This window comes from Genypterus blacodes, unplaced genomic scaffold (assembly GCF_046128005.1).
Source record: "Genypterus blacodes isolate CSIRO-AG114 ecotype Tasmania unplaced genomic scaffold, CSIRO-AGI_Gbla_v1 ptg000017l_1, whole genome shotgun sequence".
Lineage (NCBI taxonomy): Eukaryota > Metazoa > Chordata > Actinopteri > Ophidiiformes > Ophidiidae > Genypterus > Genypterus blacodes.
This window is the reverse complement of record NW_027466831.1, coordinates 1,643,300-1,669,560: the sequence shown is the minus strand read 5'-3', so window position 1 is coordinate 1,669,560 and position 26,261 is coordinate 1,643,300. Positions and strand designations below refer to the sequence as shown.

Below are 26,261 nucleotides of genomic sequence, written 5' to 3'. Positions count from 1 at the left end.
CACTAAGCAATAAACCCACACTGGCTTCCATGGCTTTAATACTAAAGCTCCAGATTGAGTAAAATTGTGGACTGCCAGTCATTAAACTAGCAATTCACTTCAGTGTTTCATCCTAAAGCTAGTCCATAGGTTGTTTGATATGCATGTACAAAGGATTGTGCAGTGGTGTACGGGCTGCAGAGTATTGATGTATGTGACATGAATGCTGAAATGCCTAAATGCTCAAAAACACAACCACGTCCATATGAAGCCTTGGTTGCTCTGCGGAAATAAATCATTGCAATGACAGCCAGGGGAGATTTCAGATTGTACAATTAAAGACGGTCACTTTAATGGCAATAATTACAGTTCTGATTCACAAAAATAGCAGTTAGTATAGATAATTACATAGCAGCATGAACATTCATAAAACATCTCTTACATGGGAATTCTTGCAAAGCATCTATATTTTGTATATATATAAATATTCATATAGATAAATAAATAACTCTGATGCATATAGATGAAACATTCATATATTCCAAAACATGTTTAGTAAGTATTTGTCACCATTTAACCGTGAAAGCTAGACGTGAGGTAAGACATGTATACTCATTATTTCTTACCCGGTTTAAATCTAAATACTGCAGTATAGAACATCAACAATTGACAGCAATTTGTCTATTACGTACACATTGTGTTCAAGAGGTCATTTTGAACAGTTTCACTATTTCTTGAGGAAATCTAGACAAACTATACCAAAGTCAAAGCCTTAAGATATTGTTGCTCAACGTTTGCCAAAGCCTCCTGCATTGTGGGAAACACATCTTTGTTGTTTAAGATGATAGAGTGAAACAGTCCAAATGTTTTCTTTGATCTATCAGCGCAACACAACAGTATTTGCCAATATGTGAATAAACACAGCAAGAGTATAAAGCTTCAATATGCACATTCAGTTTGGCTGCTTCTGCTGAGACCTAACAGTCATGTTCAGTTTACCAAGGCATCCTCAATGTGACCAACGTCCAGCAAACCCCATTTGTTTCTCCTGCTGCACTCAAAGCCTTCACAACAATGCCGAGGCTTTCTGATCATTCCCATCAGAACCTCCATTGTCCATCAGCTTTCCTCTGAGTACTGCTCTTTCTCTCTGCTGCCATTACTCGTTGATAAAGGAAGAAAATAACAGTCCTGGCCCTGGGGTCATTAATGACAAACCCTGTTACGCAGTGTCTCTTCCTGTAGGCTCTCGTTTCAGACACAGCGGTCACCACGCTTCAGCGCACTGCATTTCATCCTTTCATCTACAAAAAACTGATCAATGACAGATTAGAAGGTGCACCACTTCATTTGTGTGTCTGAGGGGCTGCTTCTCCTGTAATACCCCTGACCCTCAACATGTAATTGACCATGCACAGAGGCTTTGAGTCCTATAATTATGTCTGAGCTCTAAGATGTGAGCTTCCTAGTTTCCTCTCAGGAGAGAAAGAAAGAACAAACCTCCTTTACAAATACATTACCTTTTTATGTTAATTGTAAACTTACAGATACAACACAATTAATATTATAATTGTAATAAATGTGTGTATGTGCTGTCTAATTAATAGCTACCTGTGTAAAGTTTAAATAGCTATGTATCAGCATCATCAAATAAGTGAGTCCACATGTCCTCAATGTTTTGTATAAGAATGGGATGTGTGGAAGCAAATTTTGGATGTTTTACCAAAATGCAAAGTCAAAAACACATTATTTATTGTATGATTCATGGCATGACCTAACTGTCAGTGTACACATGTTGTTTTACCATAAAGCAAGAATCTTTGGCCAATGGCCGATGTGCGTGATTTTCCATGATCAATCTAGTTCCAATATATGCATTTTTTCACAAGCTTTGAATATAAAGTAGCAAGCCACCAAGAACATCTGAAATCTTAAATATAAACTTTCATGACATACCTACACATTTCTGAAGAAGCCTCTAAATGAGCTTCCCTAAAAATACTGAATAACTTTATCCACAGTGTGAAAATGTTGAAAGCTCTCCCGCAACGTTAATTTAAGGTAAAAGCTGCAAAGATTTAACAGTCTTAAAGTCTTCAGGTAATTGGTTTAATTTAACAGTGAATGACCAAAGTGACTAATTCCTATTGTAGCATTTGTATGGCAAAGCCCAGAGCTTCCATTTATTTCATGTTCTACACAGAGTAAAATTGTTCACGATTGTTCCATTTTAAATGGCACAATGCCCAAAAAAACATCAGAGGGACGATACCACGGCAACTCACAGCCAAATGTTAGTGGATAATCACAACGATCTACACCAAAGATGACAGGATTATTTAAGAGAGAGGCTTGTAAAGAACAAGAACCAGCCACAAGCTTGAACTTCTCACAAGTTTTACAGTCTATGCAGCCTTTTCACTCTCCAGTTCCCACTTATCAGCCATAGTGGTACACAGCCAAACAAAGAATGGACCCACTCATCCAGTGACAGCAGTGAAACTACAGTGTTGTCCAGGATCCACTTCAAACCCCTCTACATGCAATATGTGGCATCCTCTGCCCTCAAATAAACTGGAATTAGTCAGGAAGTCTCAGTGGATTTAAAAAGTATAAACCTCACTATTTTGATTCTTTCTGACCCCATCCAGAAATAAATATCTTACGGGAAAGACTTTCTACCAGACGCGACACTTCTGCTCGGGGTTCATCAGGCTGCCCTTTTTGCATTGGAAAGCCTCAGAGAATGCTTCAAAATTCTGAAGTGATCCTAGCACCCTAAAGACAAGAGAGACAGCAGAGTTAGAGGAGCTCACACATGTTCGGATGCCATATACACTATTATGTGTTAATGGAAGTTTCAATCCTACGCTATTTCAAATACTTTAATACTGTCATACTGGCAGATTACATATGTTGGCAGGTGCTATAAGGTCTAAGGTGCTTGTAAAATATTCTTAATTTCTTTTCCATTTAATAGCACCTTTAACGTGGATCATACCTTGTGTTTCTAAAGGGCCTTACCTGTATTCCAACGGACTGTGTGAGTCAGTCTTGATGGACTGACTTGCATATTCAGGTCGATAAGCACCACACCAAACCTAGAAAATGATATTAACTCAGTTTATGAGGAGTCCAGAGAAAATTCACCGTCCGTGCAGGTGACTCCAGACGGAGAGAAATTGGAGGAATTAAACGTGATGACTCATGACTTTTGCTGAAATAACAGATTCAGAAATGACATTATTGTGACTAACTTGGGCAAAGTTGAGAAAGAAAAGTTGTTTGTGGTCCAGGTCCAGACCAGGCAGGCGAGGCTCCTCACCCTCTCGCTCCACCCACTTCAGATAAGCCTGTAAATTAATTTGCACACATAAAAAATTACATTACAGAGTTTATAGCAAGTTCCTCATTATTTTTTTTCTACTTTTAAGACAAACCAACCTTATATGCTTGGCGAACCCCACCGTTGTCTGCAATGTTCTCCCCCAGAGTGCTGATCCCACTTACCTGCAATCACACACAAACCCACAGTCACTTCTACAATGGTTTGGATGATCAGGAATAACCAAGACAAAGCATCTCATTTCTTACATTTTGTCCACCCGCAAGCTTCCAGTTGAAGTTTCCATATTGTTGCACCATGCACTGTGACTGATCTTTGAAATGCTCTGCAGAGTAATTACTCCACCAGTTCAGCATATTACCATCCTTATCAAAATTACGCCCTGTAATGAAAGATATTGCAGCATAGCATTAAATAAAATTATGTTTTTATTATTCTATAATGACTATGACAATATTTTAGTACAACTCTAGCTGCAATTCTTGTCTCCTGAAATGTTCATGATGTTGATGTTGATGTTTCAACAGCGTCTCACCATTGTCATCAAATCCATGCGTGATCTCATGGCCGATAATCATTCCTATTCCGCCAAAGTTAAGGGCCTGCTGCTGATGCTTACTGAAGAACGGCGGTTGCAGGATTCCAGCAGGAAACACTGGACAGAACGAGCAGCATCAATCAGCTCAAACAAACATGAACGTCAAATACTTCAAAGGGCTGAAATCACTGCCAGCACTCAGCAAGTGCCTGAAGATGCACTTTGTTGTCATAAAAATATCTCATATGTGTCATAGAGGCAGCTGGTTTTTGTAACATGGAAAGCTCTTACCTATCTGGTTTATGTTGGGGGAGTAGAACGCATTCACCACAGCAGCACCAATGATCCATCTAAGACATGATTGGAAAATTAATTAGAACAGATAAACTCACTAAGATCATCAAACTTGATTATTATATTTATTATATTATATTATTATTATATATTTATATATTATTTTCTTTCCTAACAACCAAGGGTTTCATCAAAATCTCAAGCCCTTGAGTCTCCTGATAAGTATCCAATTATCCTGCAAATTATCCAATTACATGATTCTATTTATACACCCTTTTTCTAAACGGAAATCTGTTTCTTCCCCCACCCCTTGTCTTTGGTGTATAACAGTGCTGTATAATATGTGACAGTTTCATCTACGGGTGCAGTGTCAGATGTGACAACAGCTTACAAATCAGGGTCCACAGGTTCTCTGAGCTTCTTCAGAGTTTTGTGTGCCTCAGCCTCCAGGTTCTGCAGGATGTTTTCAAAATAGTGCTCCTCGCTAAAATTGAGCTGAAATGACAAACAGAACCTAGTGAGTGATAAGTGCTATGCTCTTGTTATCTATACTTACAGCCTGGATTGAAAATAAGCGAATTTCTTACTTACATGAGCATACTCCTCATCAAGCTTCTGATTACTTTGCTCCAGGATGTGGTCTGGATAGCCAATATGCTCCTTTATTGCCATGGCCTACAAGAGAAGCATAATCAATCAGTGTTATCTACAGAACATATGCCTTTAATTTCTCTGGAAAGAAATAGAATTATTGATCGGTTATGGATCGTACCTTCTCTCTGGCCTTCTCCTTTGAGGGAGCATCCATCCAAGATAACTCCTCCAACGTTTCCACATATGCTTCCTGGATCTTACTGATGAGGTCACTTACCTGAAAAACATGAAGTGTACTCAGAATTGCATGCATAAATGCACTTTCATTGTGTGACTGAAAATCATGATTAGAACACGGACTCACCATTCGTTTACTTTCTCCAGCAAAGGTCTCACGCACATACAGAGCTCCCACTGCGTTCTCCATGCTGCTCTGGACATAACGCACGCATTCTCGCCACCAAGCATCTTCCACAGTGGTCCCATACAGAGCCTGATCACACGCACGCACACACAACACACACGTTTGACATTTTGACCTATTTTACATGTATTTGTTTTTCTCTCAAGTCATTTCCATCGCACCTTTCTGTAACGGGCTCTGGCATCTTTGAAACGGCGGCTCAAGCTGTTTACTCTGTCGATGACGAGCTGCCAGGTGAGGTAGTTCTGCATAGTTCTGCAAGTATGAATTGAAACTGGAGTGGGCTGTGTTTAGCAATGAAACTGCAATAATTTCATCTTTATATACTCCCATGGGTGACGCCTTTGGACTGACCTGGTGCTGTGTCTGGAGAGGACGTCATTCATCTTTTCAAGGTAGGGGGAGCCGTACACTACCACCTCATCCTCTATTGTTACATCAATGGACACGCTGGACAGAACGCCTTGGATGAATCGGGTCCAGTTAAAACCCTGGAAAGCAACAAAAGGACTTACTTGTCTTTGGGTTTACTTTTGAGAGGACATTTCAGTAAAACTACATATATGTACAAGAAATATTCCTTTAACGTTGCACTTTAAATTTACCATGTGTAGCATTAACTGTGTACAAGGTTAGAGCTCACACTAACACCAACGTACTAGTGTGATAGAATACTTCAATCCTCTGTTCTAGAGGTGAAATTTAAGAAATATATAATACGTATGTAATGTCACCACCATATTATCCACACAGTAAAGCATCATACACTTACATTAAGGCTGAATGTGCTCTGCAGCTCACCCAGCGTCATCTTGTTGTAGAGGACGGTGACATCTTGTCGTTCCTCTGGTGGTAACGTGGCCTGTTCGGCAACAACAAAGTAAAAGAAATGATGCTGGCCTAGGTGCACATTCTGCACCGCCTCCATCTGTGAGCTATCATTCCTCAGGCTCCCCAACAGGAACAGAAACAGGTTAAAAGCCTGGTTGATTTACTGAGTCTACACTTAACACTACTTTTTCAATCTTAATTCTCCTAATTTTTCATCTTGTGACTCTAATTCTTCTTGGCTGCATCCCAGAGTTCCATTTCCTGTTGTGGCTGGTACTCACATTGGCAATGTCTATCTCCAGTTCCAGCACTTGCATCATTTCTTCCCACACACGGCTGTCATCTTCAGTCAAGTTCCTGTCCTCTCGGGCAATCTTGGCGATAGAAACCATGAAATGCAGGTAGGCCTCTCGGACCTTTGATACAATCACAAGCTGGAGTTACGTTACGCTGATGAGCTAGATTCCAAAAGGAGGGTTATGATGTTGACTGTAGACTAGAGTCAGAAGATTGCTTGTTAAGCTTCTCAAACGAAACAAGCAATCTAAAGACATTGACTTGGGCTCTGACAGCTTCTGATGGGTGCATGTTGTCATTATTTTTTGACTTCTTACATGCTTACAGATTACGCCATGAATCAGAAAATAATAAAGACTATACCACAAGCTCAAAATATATATTTCAAAGCAATACTTCTTCATGTATCACATCACCTTTTTGTAGTTTCCATCATTGAAGTAATAGTCTCTTGATGGCATTCCAAGTCCTGGCTGGTCGAGCTATTGGTTATCAGAATACAACACTAGCAATTAGGCGTTTTGAATCTCCAGCATGCATTCCTATCTTAAACTTTTAAGGCAGAAGGTGTCCTACGTAAACGATATGGCGTCGAGAGTCTCTGTCATCTGGCCACACGTGCATGTCCAGCAGAACCTTCTTGTGGAAATGAGCATTGAGCCTTGCCAGCGTGTCCTCGAGGCTCCATGTCTCTTCTGTAATACAAGGAGGAAATGAGCCTCAAACTTAAACAGTGCCTAAACGTAATGAGGCAGGATGTTGAGAGACTCTTATGAGATGCTGCGCATTTAACCAGAACGATACTCCTAAACTTGTAGGTGCAGATGCAGCTATACATGATTAGGGGACGTGCTCCTCTACCCACTCATCACACTTCCAAATTCAACACTTGACTGCCCAGCTGGCCCCTGAGATTCCAGCCTGTACAAATCTAACTACATGTGACAGCCAAGCAATGTCATTTGTCTGTTTGTGTTTGTACAGAAAATGCTGTGCAGACATAAATCCCAATGCGGTTAAAAAGCATTTTTACTCCACCTGTAGTGAGGTTCCACTCATCGGATGCAACTGGCCAGTCTCCAATAGATTCAAGGAGTTTTAGAAGTGGCTGGGAGTCACGCTGCTCTATGAGGCCTGTAGGTCAAATACCACACGTCTCAAAATATAACACCAATACTGCCTTTATTATTCAACCTGTAATCAAACTTTACACCTTCTTTGTTTGGGCTCCTTGAAAGTGACACTTACTTTCATTCATGCAGGAGTTGTAAAGGGTCTTGGCCTTCCTGGTGGCGTCCCTGTCCTGATCATCATCTGTCTCAAGGGCACCTGCAACAACAAAAAATGTCCTCTTTTCTTCCCTGAATGAAACCCACACAAATGACAGTGGTGCTTGACTCTGAAAACCGAGTAAATCCCTGAACCGTGCATCTGACTCTGGAAATGTGCCACCTGACCTTTGAGGACAATCTCCAGCTTGTCCCTCAGAATGTCAAAGACGCTGTGGCGGGAGCTGGTCTCAGGAATGACATGGCGCTCCAACCAACCCCCGCAGGCATACTGGTAGAAATTGTCACAAGGCTTCACGGACTCATCCATGTTTTGCAAGAGCCTGGCAGCTTTAATAGAGGAAGAAGAGAAGGAGGGGACGGTCAAGATCTAATCGCGGCTCGAGCTGTTTTTGAGACAAAGATGTAACGCTGATCACCTGCAGTAACGCACTCTGCAGCTGTGCACACATTGTTGGAGTTGGACTGATGCAGCTGCCCTGGAGAACAACAAAAACTGTCAACAGTTATCAAAGGACACATACATCAAAGACCCAACAGAGAGAGAAAAGGTGCTGTGTGAAGTACTTTAGATGGATCTGGATTGTGGCCTAAATCTAGTGTGTGAGTGCGTGACATGCAGCCTCTAAGTCAGCAGTGGATTTACAGACCAAATAAACCATGAGAAAGAAGGACTAAGACTCACCTCCACTCATCATTGTGATCCTTGACACGCCCTGCCTGCTGGATTGCTCTGAAGACACAGCATAGTGCAAATTATTGCCTCATTTTGGTGATTTGCAGGTAAAAGGCCTAAAATTGGTTGAAAAATCTGTATGTCTAGGTTACATTATTTTTTACTGCTATATTACATTGTGTGGAAGGTTAACATAAACAAAGCCTTAACATACAAACACCTCGTTGTTATTCTACATGTAATCTAGAAGTCTACCCTTCTAAATAAATGGAACCCGATTTTAACGTAATGCCGTCTGCACATCTGATTGTACACAGTGTTAGTTTGTCACGTCTAATTAAGATTAAATTAATATTATGCTTTGCTGTCTGTTTTATTTCTTCTTAAGGTTGCCACCAAAGGCCTTTTACAGTCTCATGATGCTGAATTTATTGTAATGTAATGTAAATTTTTATTAAATCCATTTGTCTTAATGATGTGTTTGTCAAAATCAGGGCTTCATTGATTGAATGTTACAGATGTCAACAACCCTTACAAATGACTTGGAATGGAGATTTGTATTGTCCAAAGGCTGAATCAGCATAAATGTTACATTGACCCTTTTGTTTACCTTTCGGAGTACAAATTGTTAATGATGTGATATCCAAAAGTGAAACATATTTTAGCACTAACATCTGATGACAGAATTGCTCCCATATTGTGCACATATTACTGCAAATGTTATGTAAATCAAGCTTGTCATGGTCCTTTCTATGGCACATGTGAGTGCCAGCTTGCTGCCACAGAGACAGATCAGGGAGACACTTTGCATTACAGCTGCCATCTGGATGTGTGGGTCTTTTACAGTGAGCCTAATTACCTTTCACAGCCGATGTGTAGAGAACCACCAGGCCGGCCAAGGCACAGCTGACCAGCAGCAGCAGCACTGACAGACCTATTTCTGCTGCAGTCCAACGACGCTTCCCTCCTTTACTTGATTTCTCCATGATATCCATCTGGCTTTCCGATTTGCCCATTCTCCTGACTGCCGGATCTGTGGAAACACACCATGGAGTGTGGGACGGGCCAATGTGTGTGTGTGTGTGTGTGTGTGTGTGTGTGTGTGTGTGTGGGTGTGTGGGTGGGTGTGTGTGTGTGTGTGTGTGGGTGTGTGTGTGTGGGTGTGTGTGTGTGTGTGTGTGTGTGTGTGTGTGTGTGTGTGTGGGGGCTGTGCAGTGTGATCTAACTGTGCCAGCTGACCTGCACTGAGTGAGTGAATGTACTTTGTAGTCTTTACATTGCTGTTTTTGAGGATTCTTGTTTAAAAAAGCACAACAATTATTGGAGCAACAGCAGAGGATAAACCCCTACACTCCCCCACCCATCCATCCTCATGTTTGTTGGGGGCTGGGAGGTCGATGGTGTGTCTTTTGAACAAGCATAGGGCTGGGTAGGGAACTGTTGATGTGTAGGCCTGTATAGGTCTTTGAGAAGTTGTATGTGATATCGCGCAATACAATCAAACTTGACTTGAAACGACATGATAGGTCACAAGCCTGCCTGTCACACGTCCTAATCACCATTACCCCCATCCACTACCAAACCATCTTGAACCTTGACTCAGTACTTTGTCTACTACCCAGATATCCTATGTTACCCAGTCCATGGACCCCCAATCTCGGACCTGTAGAAAGATTTCATATAGGCTTATTAGGATCTTGGTTTAGATGATTGTGGACTTTCGACCCTCTTGCTGAATCATGGCTCTGCTGTTCTCGTAACTATCTTGTGCTATTGCTACACCCTTTTTTCTTTCTTTGCAATTGCATTTTTCCCCCACATATGTCTCTAATCACACTGCTGGCCATTGAGGAAGAGATCTGTAAATAGATAAATAAATAAATAATGCATTCATTTTAGTGTTGGTAGCAGCTAACCATATTACCACTATATATAAAAAAACAAATAAACCCAGAAGTATCTAGTATTCCATCAATACTAAATGACCTTTCCTTTTGATTTTCCATTAAGAGTCAGTCCGCTGTGATGAATATAAATAAGACAATTTAACATGACTTTTCTTCACTTGTCATCATTCGCTTGAATAGATTTCAGGTAAAGGTCCGGTGGTTATCCTGATATTTATTTGACTCCATATTGATCAGCCCTAATGCCTCACTTGCTGCTTGCCTTGGCTGTTAAATTGTTTTTTTTTTTTTTAATATAACAGCAATAACAGTCATTCCCTCGGACTCGGCACGCGATTTTCAATAACCCAACTACATTCAATACATTTTGCTCAATGTATAATTGAAGATGGAATTTTTACTCATCTCTTGGTAACATGGTCCATAACACAGAGAGACATTTAGTGTGCCATTTACTCAGGAGATGATTGGCCCACACTAAAAGAGTGATCATTGTTTAAATATTTGCCCGGATTTACACAAAGGCCTCCTTGAAGAGAGCTAATTTCTATTCACAATAATTATGTATGTGTGAACACAATATTGCAAATGAGCATTTGTGCAGGGGACAAAACTACAATCACCCATAGATTTCAGCAGCATTGCTTTGCATCTTTTCACTCCCAAGCACCTGTTTCTCCATAACTAGCCCCATTGCCCTATCATTATGCCTGACAGGGACGTGCTGTAAATCAGGGGTTCATGCTGCTGTGCCCCATTAGCCCTTCATGTGATAAATACTCATAGGCACTGCAATGATGAAGAGCAAGCAGAGACTTTTTAAGCTTCACCGCCACATTCAGAAACAAGGCTGGAAACCCAGAACCACTTGGAGAGGCAGAATCCTCTTATATTGCATTAAAGAGAGCCGCTTTATAGGAAACTGTCCAATATTATGCAGTGAAATGATTTAGTATAACATTCACAGCTTGGAGGAAGACTTATTTATTGTGTATCTTCAGATAGCTTTGCTGTAGAGTCCTCTTCCTCTCCCTTACGGCATACATACAGAATATAGCTGTGCAACCAACACTTCAAGTTCTTTTTTATTTTTAAGTAAGCATTACTAAGACTGTCTTAAGATTAAAAGCTCCTTTTTAAAAATGTTGAAAATGAAAGAATTACAGAAAGTTCAAGTGCAGCAAGCTTATTATGTCACAGAACAAAGTTTACAATGTCGGAAAAATAATGTCATTGGTCAGAAGCTCAGTATGTCAAAACTAAAACCTTATTCAGATGAAAGTAACAGCTTATCTGTTCTGTTTTGTTTATTCGGGCCTTCCCTGCTTAGATTGCATGTGATTGTATCCAGTGACTGGTACAGTGCTTCACCAAACTTAGAGTTACTGCCAAAGAAGGATTAATAAGGAATGTCAGCAATCAACGAAATATCTTTCTCTGTTTCTTCCTTTATTCTAGTCACTCTTTTTGTCCCTCAAGGCTATAAAGAAACAAAAGATAACATTCAAGTGTAAGAATGGTCAAACATGCAACAGAAACTCTCAGAAAAAGCCTCAGGAAGTGCAGATCTGTCCTGGGACTGCTGAGGATCTGACATGATGCCGTTTCAGGCGTCTAACTTTGGTACCTTGTAAACACCTTCACTTAGGTTACTGCTGCTTCATATTTCACAGGATTCTCTCATAAGGACTCTGAGACTTACCTTTCTGTGTGGACAGTAGAAGTCCTTCAGACGTCTGTCCTTTCGTCCGTCCTCCCACAGTGCACTAATATCTCTAACACCCCTGCTGAGCTTCCACTCAGAGCTGGTGTGTGGAGAAATGAGTCTGTGCTGTGCGGTTGAAGGAGACACTGTCCAGTTCGTCGGTGTGTTGCTCAGGCAATGAGTGAGGCAGCAGTGAGCGGGAGGGAGAGAGAGAGAGAGAGAGAGAGAGAGAGAGAGAGAGAGAGAGAGAGAGAGCGAGGAGGCAGATGGGAGGCGATAGTACTGGATTGTTTTCTATCATAAATAAGGGAACAAAATAAGACAACAGACATATTGGTGAGATGGTGTGTGTGTGTGTGTGTGTGTGTGTGCATGGGGGGTGGCATTGGAAAGGTCAACAGGGTATTTATTGTGTTTTCTACAGAGAATCGGTTCCTTTTCCGCGCTGTGGAGTGTCTCCAACTGCAATGCAAAAAAAAGTGCAGCTTTGAAAAACAAAATCTAGAAAGCTTGCAGAGGGCAGATAAGACAAACAAAACACATGTCCATAAAGGTCCATGGAGGCCCTGCACACAGATAATACAGTGTTGCAGCCTTTCTAAATCTCTACTTGCTGCCTTTTTTGTCCCAGCTGACAGGCAGGCCTTGATTTATGCCCTCCTGCTACCATCAAAACAAACACTGGCCGCTTTTGCCCTTGTGTTCCTCTCCTCTTGTGTCTGTAAGGTCACTTCTCCACAGTGGACTTGGATGCCCATGGTGTGTCCCCCGCGGCTGGTGTGAACCCTGGCCTGGTGTCAGATTGAAATGGGATGACGCCCAGGCTAATTATCAGCCTGATTAACCAGAGTAATTAGATGATATTACAGATAGATTGGGAGCCACAGAGGCTGGCTGATATGCTTTCAGACTCACAGAAGCTCAGGTGCTGCTGCTGCTGCGGCTGCTGCCCAAGTCAAGATGAGAGATTAATGAGTGAACACATTTAGTGAAGAAAGAGCCTCATCAAACTAAAATAGGGACACTTGTGTTTTTTTTATTTTTTTATTTTATTGTATATGACCAAAACAGGGAGATCTCTAAAGGTGTGGGGTGTAATGTTTAAATGCATCATCGATAATAATAATAATAATAATAATAATAATAATAATAATATGATAATTACTTGATGGGCCATATTAATAATAATCATAATGTGTTTTCATATATTAGCCCCTTGAGTAAAGATCAAACTCACCTTACTCATCTTCATCCAACCTACTAAGAACATCCTCATTGCTAATATTACACATCAAAGGTTACTGAGCTGCAGTTTTGGATACTATAAAGGTTTCATGGTGTCTCATAGAGTTTGGTGCAGACTACATCCTCATCTGTGTCAGAACACAACTAATTACGTTCAAGTACGGAATCTCAAATTTGATTATTGGAGATTTATTTGCTATATTAAACGTAAGGCAGCATATGTTTGTTGTCACACAGGCCGTGACTGAACGCTGACTGTCAAACTGATTAGTGGATCTGAAAAACAAGCTTGAAAGCTTTTTAATTAGGCTTCTGTTGATGAATGTCTTGTATTTGATGAAGAGGGTTGAACAACTTTGCTAAAAGCCTGGAGCAGGAAACGTTTCATCTGTTTGGAAACTGTAAAGGGGAGAGGATTGCTGTTGTTGCAGTAATCCAGTTTGTATAATTTGGTCTGAATAAAAATGATAGAAAATGAAAACACAGGCTGTGTAATTTGGACCCAGCAGTGAAGCTTAGTTATTTTATTACAATTTTTTATATTATTATAACAAATCAGCTAAGAAAACAGCATGTTCTTATTTGGATAAATTCATTCGACAATAATTCACAGTTTATTTTTATTCCTACTGATTCTGGTTTTGCTTGAGGCTACTCTTAAAGACTTTGGCAGTAATCAGAGCCTCACACTTACTGCTGTCTGTTAATTATGTCTCGTGTTAAATATTGCAGGATTAAGCCAGAAGTTAACATGGGGCTTAACCATGCCAGCACATTTGATTTATCACATAGCTGAAAACTGTGTCATTTGGCCTGAGAAGCTTATTGTCTTCACCCGCCAAGGGCTTTATGTTTTCACCCACATCTGTTGGTTGTTTGTTTTCTTTTTGGCTTGTTTGCTTGTACAGTTTTATTGACTTCTTAAATACATATACATGGCAAATTTATTCTACAAATTATCAATCTGGTTCAAATCGGGATAAGGATGTGAGTCGTGCAGACTAAAATGGAATTGATGTGTTCAGGTATAACGGGACAGAAACATAACAACCATTAACATGTAGCTGAGATGATGCAATTCAGGTTAATATATTATTATAAGCACACAAGGTTTGCCCAGGCCTGTGTGTTGGTGGAGCTCTAATGAGTGTCCTTGCAGTTGATTATACAATAATTACCTCCCCTAAAGAGGCTGTGTTTACAGTCGTGTGTGTCTCTCTGTTCGAAGGAGATTTTAATGAAACTTGCAGGTTGGACATGATCTAGTGGAGAAGCCGTTACATTTTGGTATAGGTTGGCCGGTTGGTGGCGCTCTAATTACCATCTTTACCTATTGGCTTATAACGTTTAAAAACACAAGTCATAGAATCTCATATTTTTTCCCTAGAACATTTGACTCTCTGTGTATCGACTTCTGTGTATTTGAATCTCCTCCTACAATTTAGGGTTAGGGTTTTTAAATAAAGAATGTCTGGACTAAGCTGGACAAAAGTTTGGTTTTTGATACTATACCCCTTATTGCTCAAATATAGCTGTCTGTGAGATAGTGTATCTCATGAATATATTGTATTAAACCAAACTTTGGTGGGCATGTGCACTCACTACAAAAAATGTAACATCAATCAATCTGATGATGGCGCTGCACAGTTTAGGTATTATATGTCCCTTTACATAAATAAGCTTACATTAGGTTACATTAGGATGACTTGCTGAGCGCAGTTCAGCATCGATTGTTGTGTGACACAACAGTCTGTGTGTTACGGTGGCGTTAGTTGTCCGTACAAACTGGCTGACAGCTCGGTGGCACAGAGATTCATCGCCTGCCTTTAGTCTCGAACAAAGGCTGTGATTAACCGGCATGTTCCTCCACTGTTGATTTACTGCATGTGTTTAATAGGCCTCAGAGAAACGTATAGGCCATTAAGCACAGCCATGAAATTTAAAGCCCAATATGAGGTCCCACCACTGACCAACTCAGGGGTTCTAAAACTTAAAGCTCAACTCATGTTCTTTGTCCCGGCTCATGAATCACTGTTTCCAGGTATAACAGGTTGAAATATGGGGACCCACATCGTGACTGCTGGAGTCGCTATGGAAATTTTCACTGGCGCCTTCACTCCTAACTCTTCTTCAGGCAAAAGCCAAGCATGGCTGTGCATAATTGCTTAGAGGATAGATTTTTGGGGAGTGAGTATAAACATTCCTCACTCTGTGTGTCTATCATGTGTGTGGGGGGGTAGGGGGGGGTGGGGGTACTCACATACATGGGTCTGGTATTTTAAGTAAATTTGGTGCATTTTGCATCTTTATAAAGACATACTGTAGTAGATCTGCAGTCAGATCATATGCTGATGTAACACATATTTGAGCTTTTAAGGGGCTATTCCAGGTCCCCTCTGTGATAAATAAATATAATATAATAATGTTGCAGTGCCCAGCATGGTCTCAAGACGTTTAACACGAGATATTTCAAATGTAAAACACTATTAGAAATGGTCAAAACTTTGTTGGAATGAAAACGAAACTATCTACTGAATGAACACAGTCAGGCAGCTTGAAAGTATTAAAACTAATTTCACAAATAGTTTTGTCTGGGGTTATTTTAGCTCTGGGAAAGACTTGTTTATGCTGACAAATGCATTTTGGACTCCCCTTAATCTTGGCAATCATATTAAATCATTAAATGTATCTGATTGAGTCAGCCCTGCCTCAGACCTCTGTGGTCTTTCAAATGTCAAAGAACACTGGAGTCAGTTTCTCCCAGAACATGACCTGTCCACCTGTCTACCTGTCTACCTGCCCCTCTGGGTCTCTCAGCTATAAGACTGTGCCAGGGCTTATCCTCCTTATCTTAATGGCATCCGCCACTATCGCTGGAGCAGTGTGGAACAATCAACCCTTTGCCTTTCTTTATCAGCAAAACCACCTCTGTGACAATCCTGGCCTGTGTCCCTCTGTCCACCTGATCCCTCAACTGATCTTTCTCTCTCTCTATTCTCTCTCTCTATCTCAGCATGGGTAGTCAGAATCTTACCCGATCAGCATTTATTTAAAGAGCCCTGAGTCCAGGTAAATATAAAAAGCAAGCTGTGATACAGTGCTGATGTTGACAAAGACAAATAGCTGGAGTGTGTATGCTGCACACAGGGTGCAGGGGGTGAGTGTGTACCTCGGCTTCTGCTTATTTCCCTTTGCCTTCCCATATTCACACTTTGAGGACGGATGCAACACTGCAACAAGAATTTTACTGATAAAAAAAAAAAGATGATGGTAAAAATGGCTGATGTCAAAACTCAGTGTGCTTGACTTTGTATATATATATATATATACAGTATATATATATATATATATATGTGGTGAGATGATTTCTAAGCAGTTTAATAATATGAAAGTCTGTAAGTACAGTTTGATAACCTCTCTCCCATCTGAAAGTGATGACAGCTGTACACTGTACTTACAACTGTAAATGCATCAGTTCCACTGTCTAATGGAAATCTCTCTGATGGGTGGATGATGCGTCATTACAGGTAGATTTCCAGCACAGATGTGTACCTAATTTAAGGCACAGATTTGCAGGAAGTTATATTACATACCACACAGGTCAGTGCCTAAATGGGCTGTGTCTTAACGCCTTGATAAGCTAGTAATCGGCACGGCACAATTCTGTTCTCTTTGACTCTGGACTATGATTATCTATGATTCCTGTGATGTATAATTCAGTTCTTAAGCCTAAAATGTTTTACATTATTACAACATCCGTGCCAGGCAATAATGGGCAAGTACATTAGGTTGTAATCAAAGCCACCTGATTGCCTCTCACAGCGATAACTCAGGCCGTTTTTATCTGATTTGGATCAGACATGGCAGATTGGTTGGTCTTTCAGTCATTCAGTCTTACTGTATTGAAAGCTTATTTCAGAAACAGTACATTAGTTAAAAAGACAGATAATCCATGAGGCAGGTAATAAACAAGAAAATCCATGGGCTAGTCTAGAGTCCAGAAACGCCAGAAAAGAAGAACAGTCAAACACATGATCACTGGGAACACACGAGGAACATCCAGACCTTCATAAGGATTCCCATCAGATAACCTGGGGGACATGTGCGGACAAATACTGAGAAACTAATCAGCAAAATAGGATGATGCGTGTGATGAGGTGATTGATTGGTTAAGGAGTGGTAAGCAGGAACATCAAGCAGACACACACAAGTAGAGAGGGGAAGGGAAACAGGCAGGATGGTGACAGTGTCTGAGGGATCTGCTCATGTAGCCCGACTTTGTTTTTTGAGTCGGCTTAAATGTTTTTGCTCTTTAATTAAAACCTAGTAGTTTCCAAGGATGAAAGAACTTTTAAAATTAATGTGGCCCGTGAGCCAAAGAGTTTGCCTGCCCCTGCCTTGGAGGGTGGTATCACTTGGTCACCTTATGTGTCTTGGGATCATCAGATAGTTATCCGATTGTGAAAACATTTTCCATTTATACTGAACCACACGAGGACGTCTGTCCAGCTGTGTCCAGGCATGGATGACAGCGTTGGCCTGTTTACCTGCACGGCCCTCTGTCTCTCTCTCTCACTCTCTCACAAACATGTGAGTTAACAGGTGCAGTTGCTCTTCATTATGTTACCGAGATAGCTAATGAAAACATGCTGCAATAGCAATCACGGGCAGCTTAGACAACCTTCCATCATCCTCATCATCATCCTCATCCTCATCATCATCCTCATCATCAACAAAGCCATCTCCCTCTTCTATGCTGGTGTTATCTGCCGTCACCAACACATCTCTGTCCTCACAGCCAACTGTGATACAGGGAATAACCCATCAAGATGGAAACAGATGAATGGGATCATAGTCAAATACACGTCTCTCGACCCATAAGCTTTACATTATGCTGTCATCAAGTCAGACCAGCTGTGAGACAAGGTGAGCAAGCTAACATGGCTGTGAGTGAGTATCAGTATCACATTACAGCTAAAAACTACTATCAGGCACTCAGGGTCCCAAGCTCTTGTGTTTTTGCCCACTTTTCCCCAAACAGAGATTATGTAATTACATGAGCGTGAAAAAAACAACTTCATTAATTTATATATATTTAACATTTCTAATATATCCGTTTAGCAGAAATGTGAATCTGGAGTTAACCCCCTTTTTGTCTTTGTTGTTGTTGTGTCCATTATCTGTATCTAATGAACGATGAAGCATTCCGGCAGCATGCAGTAATTGCTTGGAGCCCAACAGTGGGGGTGTAATTAGAGAGTCAGAGGAGTGTATGACTTCATGACTGGCACTGTTTAATAATAATGGTGTGCAACTCCACACTACTGTGGTCAACTAATCATACTGAATTGGCCTGGACAGCTCTCAGTGCAAATGAGCCGTGACTGGAATACTGAACGCAGCCTCACCCACACAGTTCCACACCATTGGCTCCACGGGGGAGCGGGCATATCATTATGGCTGCAACCCTGTACCACCTGCAACACTATGATTAGGGCCATCACGGATGGACAGGTTTAATGTAAATAATGTCATAAAGCTACACACAGAGGATGAATGCACACAACTCCCACTTTTATAGCCAGTGGGAAGAAAACCAACATGCTTTACTAAATCCATCCTCAATCTTTCAACATATATTTCACAAAGAAGAACCGGAGGCGAGTGATAAATGACTTTCACATGGGTCCATTGTCATCTGTGCACTTCATGCACATGCATACCATGTTATGATGCATGCATTTGTTAGGCAACGTGCAGATTTCAACAGGAGGAACATGTTGACTGTTGTTCCACCCTGTCAAAAACTCCAGCCAGAGAAGCGACAGATATATAGTGAAACACAAACATATTGCAATGTGCCTGGGCTGTCTGCTGACATATATGACACTATTTATGGATGGAGGTACAATTCTGTGTACGCAGTAGGATGTCATGAGATATGTTCAGATTCAAACAGACCCTAACAGTACAAGCAAAGGCTCCCATTCTACCGTGAAATCCAAAAGAGTTGGATATTATGCAGCAAACAGCACATAATGTGACGTCTGATGCAGTCATGAGGGAATCTGGTTAGTGTATATTGACATTGACTCTGATTTTCTTTAATAACACTGTGCTTCTGCATGGTTTCTATGAAAGCAAAATATTCTGCAGTATACCGACTGTGACATTGTCTGCTGAAATGAAAAGTAATAAACCAGGGATTTCCTGTGCAGACTAACAGATTGATCACTCAATGCCCAGATCCATATATTGGGAATGTATTCAGTTGCTTACTCGGTTTTTTTTTTTGACGTTACTCAGCCCTGTAGAGGTTGTTGTTGTTCTTCCTCTACTTCATTTTCATTGTTGTTGTCATGTAATGCTAATAGAAGATGTTTCCTTGACATTTACGGCGATTCTCTGTACTTACGCTGCATAGCGTGTTAGGTCCCTAATTAAATGGTAAACAGTGCCCCCTGCTGCTCGATATTCTGTTTCGAAACTTAAGTCGGGTATGTGTATGTCTCTTTAAGGACAATCTCAGACTGTTGCATGGCATTATGGGTAGATTGTCTTCAGCCAATCAAATCGTTGTTGTCGATGCGTTGTTATGGAGTTTGAGGCATTTAAATCACAAAGAACCCGGAAGTACTTCCGTGTAGCCACATTGTTCATATACCCGTTAGAACGCAGGGCAAATTATAGTAGAATATAAGAAAGATAGAAAGATAGGTAACTTTAAAAACATGTCCTCCGTCGACCAATTGGACGTTTTGCGGGAGCGTTACATGGATTTACTGAAGCAGCTGAAGCGGCAGAGAGAAAAAATGCTTGAGCTGAGCTGTTTCAACCGCAAGAGGGGGAGAGAGAAAGAGGAGCGCGAGGAGAGTGTCGAACCAGTCCAGGATCTGATCCGGACTGAGGGGGACCCAGGTCCAGCCAGAGCGGCCCTCAGGAAACTAGCCGTCACCTTTGCGGGTAATGTAAGGTTTGAATGCCAACTAAAGTCAGTTACAGTTACGGCTCATAAACAGAAAACCGGAATTGTTTTTATTTGTAGTTATTTACAAGTTTAAAAGCAACAGTGTCCTATAAAAGGGACGTAAGATTTAAGGTGTTTTTGTCACATACCGATTGTGCAAATAGCAGCAATAACATAGACGATTAAAATTAAGATTAAAAGGATATTTACACAAAAGTTGTATAAAATTGTGAAACTAGTACTATACATTTCATTTCATTCTTTATCCTTATTCATATTACCATACAGATGTCACCCATTTATTTCCCAGTTTTCCATGATGTTCCAGACTTCACATATTACCTATTCCAGACTTTTCCATATTATTCCGGACTCTTCATCATTATCCCCTGCATGTCGGTTACATTCCAACATCCAGACTTTAATTCATGCCAGGCTCCTGGCTCTGTGCCCAGTCGGCCTGTTCAGTAATCCATCTCCTCTCTGTGTCACCATCAGATACAAGTGCAGTACAGGCAGACGCTGCTCCTACACCGAATTTGACCTCCAGTCACAGCGGCGCAAACGCTCAGCAGACGGCACCATCAGACATTTTAGATCACCGCAGCAGACCTCCTGAAGTCAATGACGGGCAACAGGACTCCAGATCATGTCTTGTAAATCAGGGCAAAGAACAGGTAAGCCAAAGAAAGCATAGGGTGACGTATGTTCATCACAGTTTTAATAGCTCCATAAAGTTACCTATCTTTCTTATATTCTACTATAATTGGAGCACCATTCCTCCAATCGCCTCCAAACCTGACAGAAACATTGTTAAGGAGTTTTTTATTTGCATTATGAAATTAAGTAATAGTTGATGTGAGTCATGAATGGAATTACGAATGATGTCACAATTGTTTTGTATTTGACAATGGCATGCTTGACACACAGACTACTTTGAGTATCATGAATGATGTCACCTCTTACTAAATGTACCCAGTGCTCATTTGAAAGTTGATACACTCTCCCTTCATTCGTCATTAACACTATTGAAGTCAAACTTTTTCTTTCCCACCCCCCTTTTATAGATCATAAGTTTTATGATCTATAAACCCCCTCCAACCGAGCGACCGACCGATGGGGGGCGATAGGGACGGTGGTCCCGGTGGCCGGAAATAATCTTAAAGCAAAAACGCGTTGTCCGTGACGGCGCCCGCGCGCGCAAAACTGATGCCGGTTGTAATATCGTCCCCCCTGTAACTCCCCTGAAACCAGAGGGTAACTCGTTGCAGGGGAGTTACAGGGGAGTTACACACTTGCCGGCAAGTGTGCCGGCAACGGACGTTCCCAGCACACAGCGCGCAAAACGGGGAACCTCCATTGCCGGCTTAGTCTAAGATGCATTTCAGCAGGCAGGGCTTTGGAACATTATTGCTGTAGCCCCTAATCAACTGCATACCAAAAGGAGCTTCAAACTCCATTTAAAGAAAAGATGGTTAAATTGTCCATCGTAGGTTTAATATGTCTTTCCTGACTTGAAGTTTTGTCATCTTGGTACACAGCTTCTGCATTTTTGTCTGTGACTATTCCAACTGTATGATTGGTCTGGCATGTATCTTGTATGTGTTTTCTATACATGTCACTTTGTGGTTCTCGCAGCAGAAAGTCATTGCTATGCAGCTGAAAGTGTTGCATTTGTATCCGGAATGATTAAACGGGAATGTACTCATCAGCCACACTCGGCCCCATTTGTCTGTGTTTCTAGAGAGAGACGCGAAGTCGAGTCTCATTTCATCCTGATAAATGGGAGGAAATGCCAGCAGATAGGCATCATTTGCGGTCCTTACTGGGATATGATTGGATAGCAGGTACGCCTCATTCATCTCCCTCTCACTTACACGCATTTATCTCTAAGGAGTAATAACAGCCAATGTGCATTTGTTCCCTGTAAGGCGTCCTGGATGTGGAGAGCTCCGTGACAGAGCACTCAGACGACTTCTACAATGACCTGCGCACATTTCGATCACTCAATAGAGACGAGTGTGTCCACAGCCCACAAGCAGAGTGAGCGCTTCTCACTTGGTTGCACTTGTGACTGATTATGCCTGGCAAGCAGAACGGTGATAAAGGGTGCTCCATTAAAAAAGTATTATTTGGCCTTCCTCCTAGGTTTGTGCAAGGGAATTCTTCATTCCTGCCCCTGCTAACAGACAAGGACAACACAGAGGCTAATGTGGAAACTCATCAATGTAATATTATTGTCTTTGCTTACTCTCTTTTTTTTTTTTTTTTTACTTTAAGACAGCTAGAATATTTCTTGTTTCTGTCTGCTCTCCTCTTGTACAGGTACATTCAACTATGTCATCAACAGCAGACTTTTCCCAGTTCCTCTTCAATCACAGGAGTGCTGCCCTTTGTGCGAAACTCCCAAATCCAGCTGCCCTCACACTCCTGCTGAGCCAGCTTTGATCAGGTGACCAAAATCTGCTGACATTTTGAGTAGAGTCAGTTTAAAGACAGGACTGACTGATGTGTTTAGAGCCCAAGCATTCAGAGGTGGAACATCAGATGATCTGTATTCAACACAGTCATTAAAATGTGTCTGCATTTGTCATCACCTGACAATGTGCCGAAGTTGCCTTAAATTTAATTGAGTGAAATCAAATGACATGTTACTGTCGCAGTGTGGGTGTGCAGTATATTGTCCCTCATTCATTTTCTTGATTTCTGATTTCTCAGGGTCGGGGTCCCTCGTTCCGTTCTCACTCCGGCTTACCAGTACAAAGCCCATCGGCGTCGCAGCTTTGACCCCTCTGATAGTTTGGGGTTACCATCGGTGAGTGTGTTATGTTCTGATGAGAAAAGTTATAAACCAATGAACTGTGACATATTCCCCCTGAGGCCTTCGGTTACCGTGTTCACTTCTCCCTAGTCATAGTTTTTTGTATGAATACACAGCAGGCCTCTTGCATCGCCACGGATCGTTTTACCACCTTTGCTCCTTTCCAGCACTGTATGACCGGCTGGGTAAACACCTCCCTTGGCAACGTGACAGAGCCCAGACCCCTCGATCTGAGGAGCAGTCTCCACGTGAAGAAACCCTGCGAGGTCCCTCTGCCAGATTCACAGGTGAGGAGACACTGTATGCTTCATATCGCAAAATAAAGACTTTTATGGTTTCAGGGAAGGAAGGAAAAGTGAATATAATTCTAAGATCAAGATTTCCTTATTATTTTCAGAATCTCTCGGCATCCAAAGTGTCCGGTAACCAGCGCTCTGGTCAGAGCGTAGAAGTGCCTGTCTTAAATCGGCACATTTTCCAACACTGTTGTCCGAAAAGAAAGGCGAGCACATCTACCAGAACCTGATAACCAATAACTGATCCCAAGAATTCTGTATAAATGTTGTTAATTTCAAATATAATGATTTTATTTTGAGTGTTTATACATACTGTATATATGTAGAAAATGCTGTTTTATTTTTTTGTAGTTTATCAGACAAATCATTTGTCCATTATTATGATAAAGCTTCATTTTTCAATTCAATCTGAATTGTAACTTGTAATTCAAATATTCATGTGACTGTCAGCAGCATCTTGCTAATGGAGGCTATGAACAGAGCAGGTGACTGAGGCTATTTTAGAATTGCATTGTGCATATTAAATTGTGCTTGCTCAAGTACATTTCTAAACCGTGAATCATCACACCAGTTTGTGTTTCCATTTCTATTTGCTCTACTTTGGCTCTGAAACTGATACACCCTTCTGTTTCTTTAAACTTCATTTGATACTGCCCCTCCCTGCACGCTGAGGAGTCCAAAATGAAACAGCTAAGAGTGATATGCAGAAATACAGTGCTTACAATTCATAGGAAACCACAACCACCTAGAGTTAATGTCACTGAATGTAATGGTTTCACACTGTGCAGTGTTTAACCGTGCTGTCTTGTTACTAGTCAAGATGGTTTACCAGCGACATACTTCCGACTTCCGATTGCTTCGTCTCATAGCTGTACTGCCATCCCTTAAAGGCCTTAGTCATACATGTGGCTTACTGGATAGCACTGGCCACGTGCCTGAGAAGATCTGAACTATAATCTCAAATTCAGTTCAATTAGACTTTAAATTTTTGTGATCTGAGTTGAAAAATTTGTTTTTGATCTTTTTTGTGTTTTATTATATGTAAAATTGAACAAAGATATAATCCATTATTAGGGGTTGACAAACTAACATATGTGTCAGTTTTCTGCCAGTGTTGCGTTCTTGCTGCTTGTTATTACAGAGCGGACCGATGCATTTGTGTCTCAAGCGACATTCAAGTCTCTACAAAATGATACAAAGTACCAAAAGTAGTGTAAGTCAATGGCTGCCTAGGTGACAGGAAGGCCACATTAAAGAACCCCAATGACTCATTTAGTGTGCCTGCAGTAAATTACCACATACTTGACATAAACACTGCAGGGAAGAGTGAGAGCTGATTGACAGGACTGTGATTGGTTTTGTTAAGCAACAGCTACATGTTGAGGATGTAGGAGGGGGAACTTCATTGTGAAATGTCATCGTCTCACACAGGAAAACACAGTGAAGAAACAGGCCATTAAACTTGGCATAAGAACAGAGTGTACAAATGTTAAATAACAGTGAGATGACTAACTGCAGTATGATGGAGCATATCAGCCTGGTGATAGAGTCATCAAATCAAAAAGGCCTGCAGTCAGAGAATTAAGTCAACTCTATTGTGTCTGATTTATTCCTTCACTTTTAAACTGCATGGGCTGATGGTTTAGGCCTTCAGAGAGTCAGTGGCACAGTTCTTTATCTTTTGTTAAAGATGCTGCCAGTAATATTTGAAAAGTTATGACTCATTCAGAATAGGCAACTTGGAAATGATGTGATGTGACGACTCATAATGATATGAGCCAAATCTAGGTCATTCATGCCTCATTGTGGTCTCAGTGTGTGACACAAAAAAGGCCATTTTTCACACATAACAAAACACTGTTGTGAATGATTGCATCGATCTGGATTGATCTGCATAATAAAAACAAGATGTGAGTCTGACTCCTGTTCCAACAGAGAATCTGTTTCAGTTCTCACACAGTCGAACAGCCATGTTGGGCTCAGCACAACATAAATGTCACACACACACCTGGTGGTGCGAGCACAGGTGATTGTTGTTGCCCTCATTACTGATTACAACAAAATTGACGTTTATAAGTCTGTTTACGTAGTTGTATCTCGTACCCAATTCTCAAGTAAAGTGCCATTAGCTCAAACTTATACTTAACCTATCACTTAACAAGATTAAAATGCTTTTGCTACCTTCCAGTGTTGTTGTCCTGTTTGAGAATCTCTTCATGTATCTGGTCTGATGCTCTCATGACTAATTGGCTGAAACTCAGCCAAAGGGAGATTGATATAAAGCCTTAGTGTGGAGCAGCAGCACTCTTCTTCTTCCCCACTCTGGACTTTCACTTCCCCTCACCGCCAACCAACAGATCCATATCCAGAGGGCATAGGTTGCTGAAGCGGGACGGCTTGCATAGATTCCCTGTGTCATTTCTGTGTGGCTCAAAATGCCTCATCAACTGGCGAATTCAATCATGAACCTTCTCTCATGATACAAGACCTCAGCAGGAGCTCTTAGAAGTTCTTACCACTGTAGCTGAATGACAGTGTAGTCGATCGGCAGCATGTTAAAAATGTACAGATATCAATATAAAGCACATAGCTGAAATTACAGTACAACAAAATGTGTTTCCATGAATGCTCATTTTGTTATTTTCATTTAGCAAGAAGAGAGTTACTCATTTAATCACATCTGACTCTTCCTCCCAGCCAGACATCCTGATTTGGCCTTCTGACAAATTATTGAAGCCAAGCATAGAAAACAGGAAATTCCCTCGAATAGTTGTGATGTCACAAAGCTGTGGTTATCCAGTCAAATGAGGAAATAGAAGGAGAGTTTAAAGGTTTGCCTTTATTTAAAAAAAATCATTCGACAACTTCAATCCCGCTTAGGATGGAGATATCTTTAACAATAGACTTTGATTTCTCCCATTCATAGCAGAAAGTATTGTTTTGTTTGTTTTTGATTGACATCCAAACATATACAACAGTAGGCTAAACCTGCATACCCATACATCTAAATATGGGAATCAAATCTTTTTAAAACCTAAGTTGTGGTGTTATT

At 41.0% G+C, this 26,261-nt stretch overlaps 2 protein-coding genes across 2 annotated transcripts; one reads left to right on the top strand and one right to left on the bottom strand.

Moving 5' to 3' along the window:
• Nucleotides 1–327: 327 nt before the first annotated feature.
• Nucleotides 328–12,046, bottom strand: mmel1 (membrane metallo-endopeptidase-like 1). The gene is made up of 24 exons (XM_076140827.1): nucleotides 11,878–12,046; nucleotides 9,128–9,301; nucleotides 8,278–8,325; nucleotides 8,012–8,071; nucleotides 7,761–7,922; nucleotides 7,552–7,632; nucleotides 7,342–7,437; nucleotides 6,880–6,998; nucleotides 6,720–6,785; nucleotides 6,288–6,422; nucleotides 5,948–6,037; nucleotides 5,530–5,666; nucleotides 5,337–5,430; nucleotides 5,116–5,244; nucleotides 4,930–5,028; nucleotides 4,749–4,832; nucleotides 4,549–4,652; nucleotides 4,155–4,213; nucleotides 3,861–3,980; nucleotides 3,574–3,707; nucleotides 3,424–3,489; nucleotides 3,237–3,332; nucleotides 3,004–3,080; nucleotides 328–2,757 (listed from the first exon to the last, which is right to left on the bottom strand). Exons 2-24 carry the CDS (start codon nucleotides 9,282–9,284, stop codon nucleotides 2,658–2,660), a joined length of 2,313 nt encoding a protein of 770 aa, XP_075996942.1. The 5' UTR covers nucleotides 9,285–9,301; nucleotides 11,878–12,046; the 3' UTR covers nucleotides 328–2,657.
• A 7,711-nt stretch (nucleotides 12,047–19,757) lies between these two features.
• miip (migration and invasion inhibitory protein) lies at nucleotides 19,758–23,616 on the top strand. The gene is made up of 9 exons (XM_076141116.1): nucleotides 19,758–20,088; nucleotides 20,591–20,769; nucleotides 21,837–21,939; nucleotides 22,024–22,135; nucleotides 22,241–22,320; nucleotides 22,418–22,544; nucleotides 22,811–22,907; nucleotides 23,081–23,200; nucleotides 23,311–23,616. Exons 1-9 carry the CDS (start codon nucleotides 19,857–19,859, stop codon nucleotides 23,437–23,439), a joined length of 1,179 nt encoding a protein of 392 aa, XP_075997231.1. The 5' UTR covers nucleotides 19,758–19,856; the 3' UTR covers nucleotides 23,440–23,616.
• The last annotated feature ends 2,645 nt before the right edge of the window (nucleotides 23,617–26,261 follow it).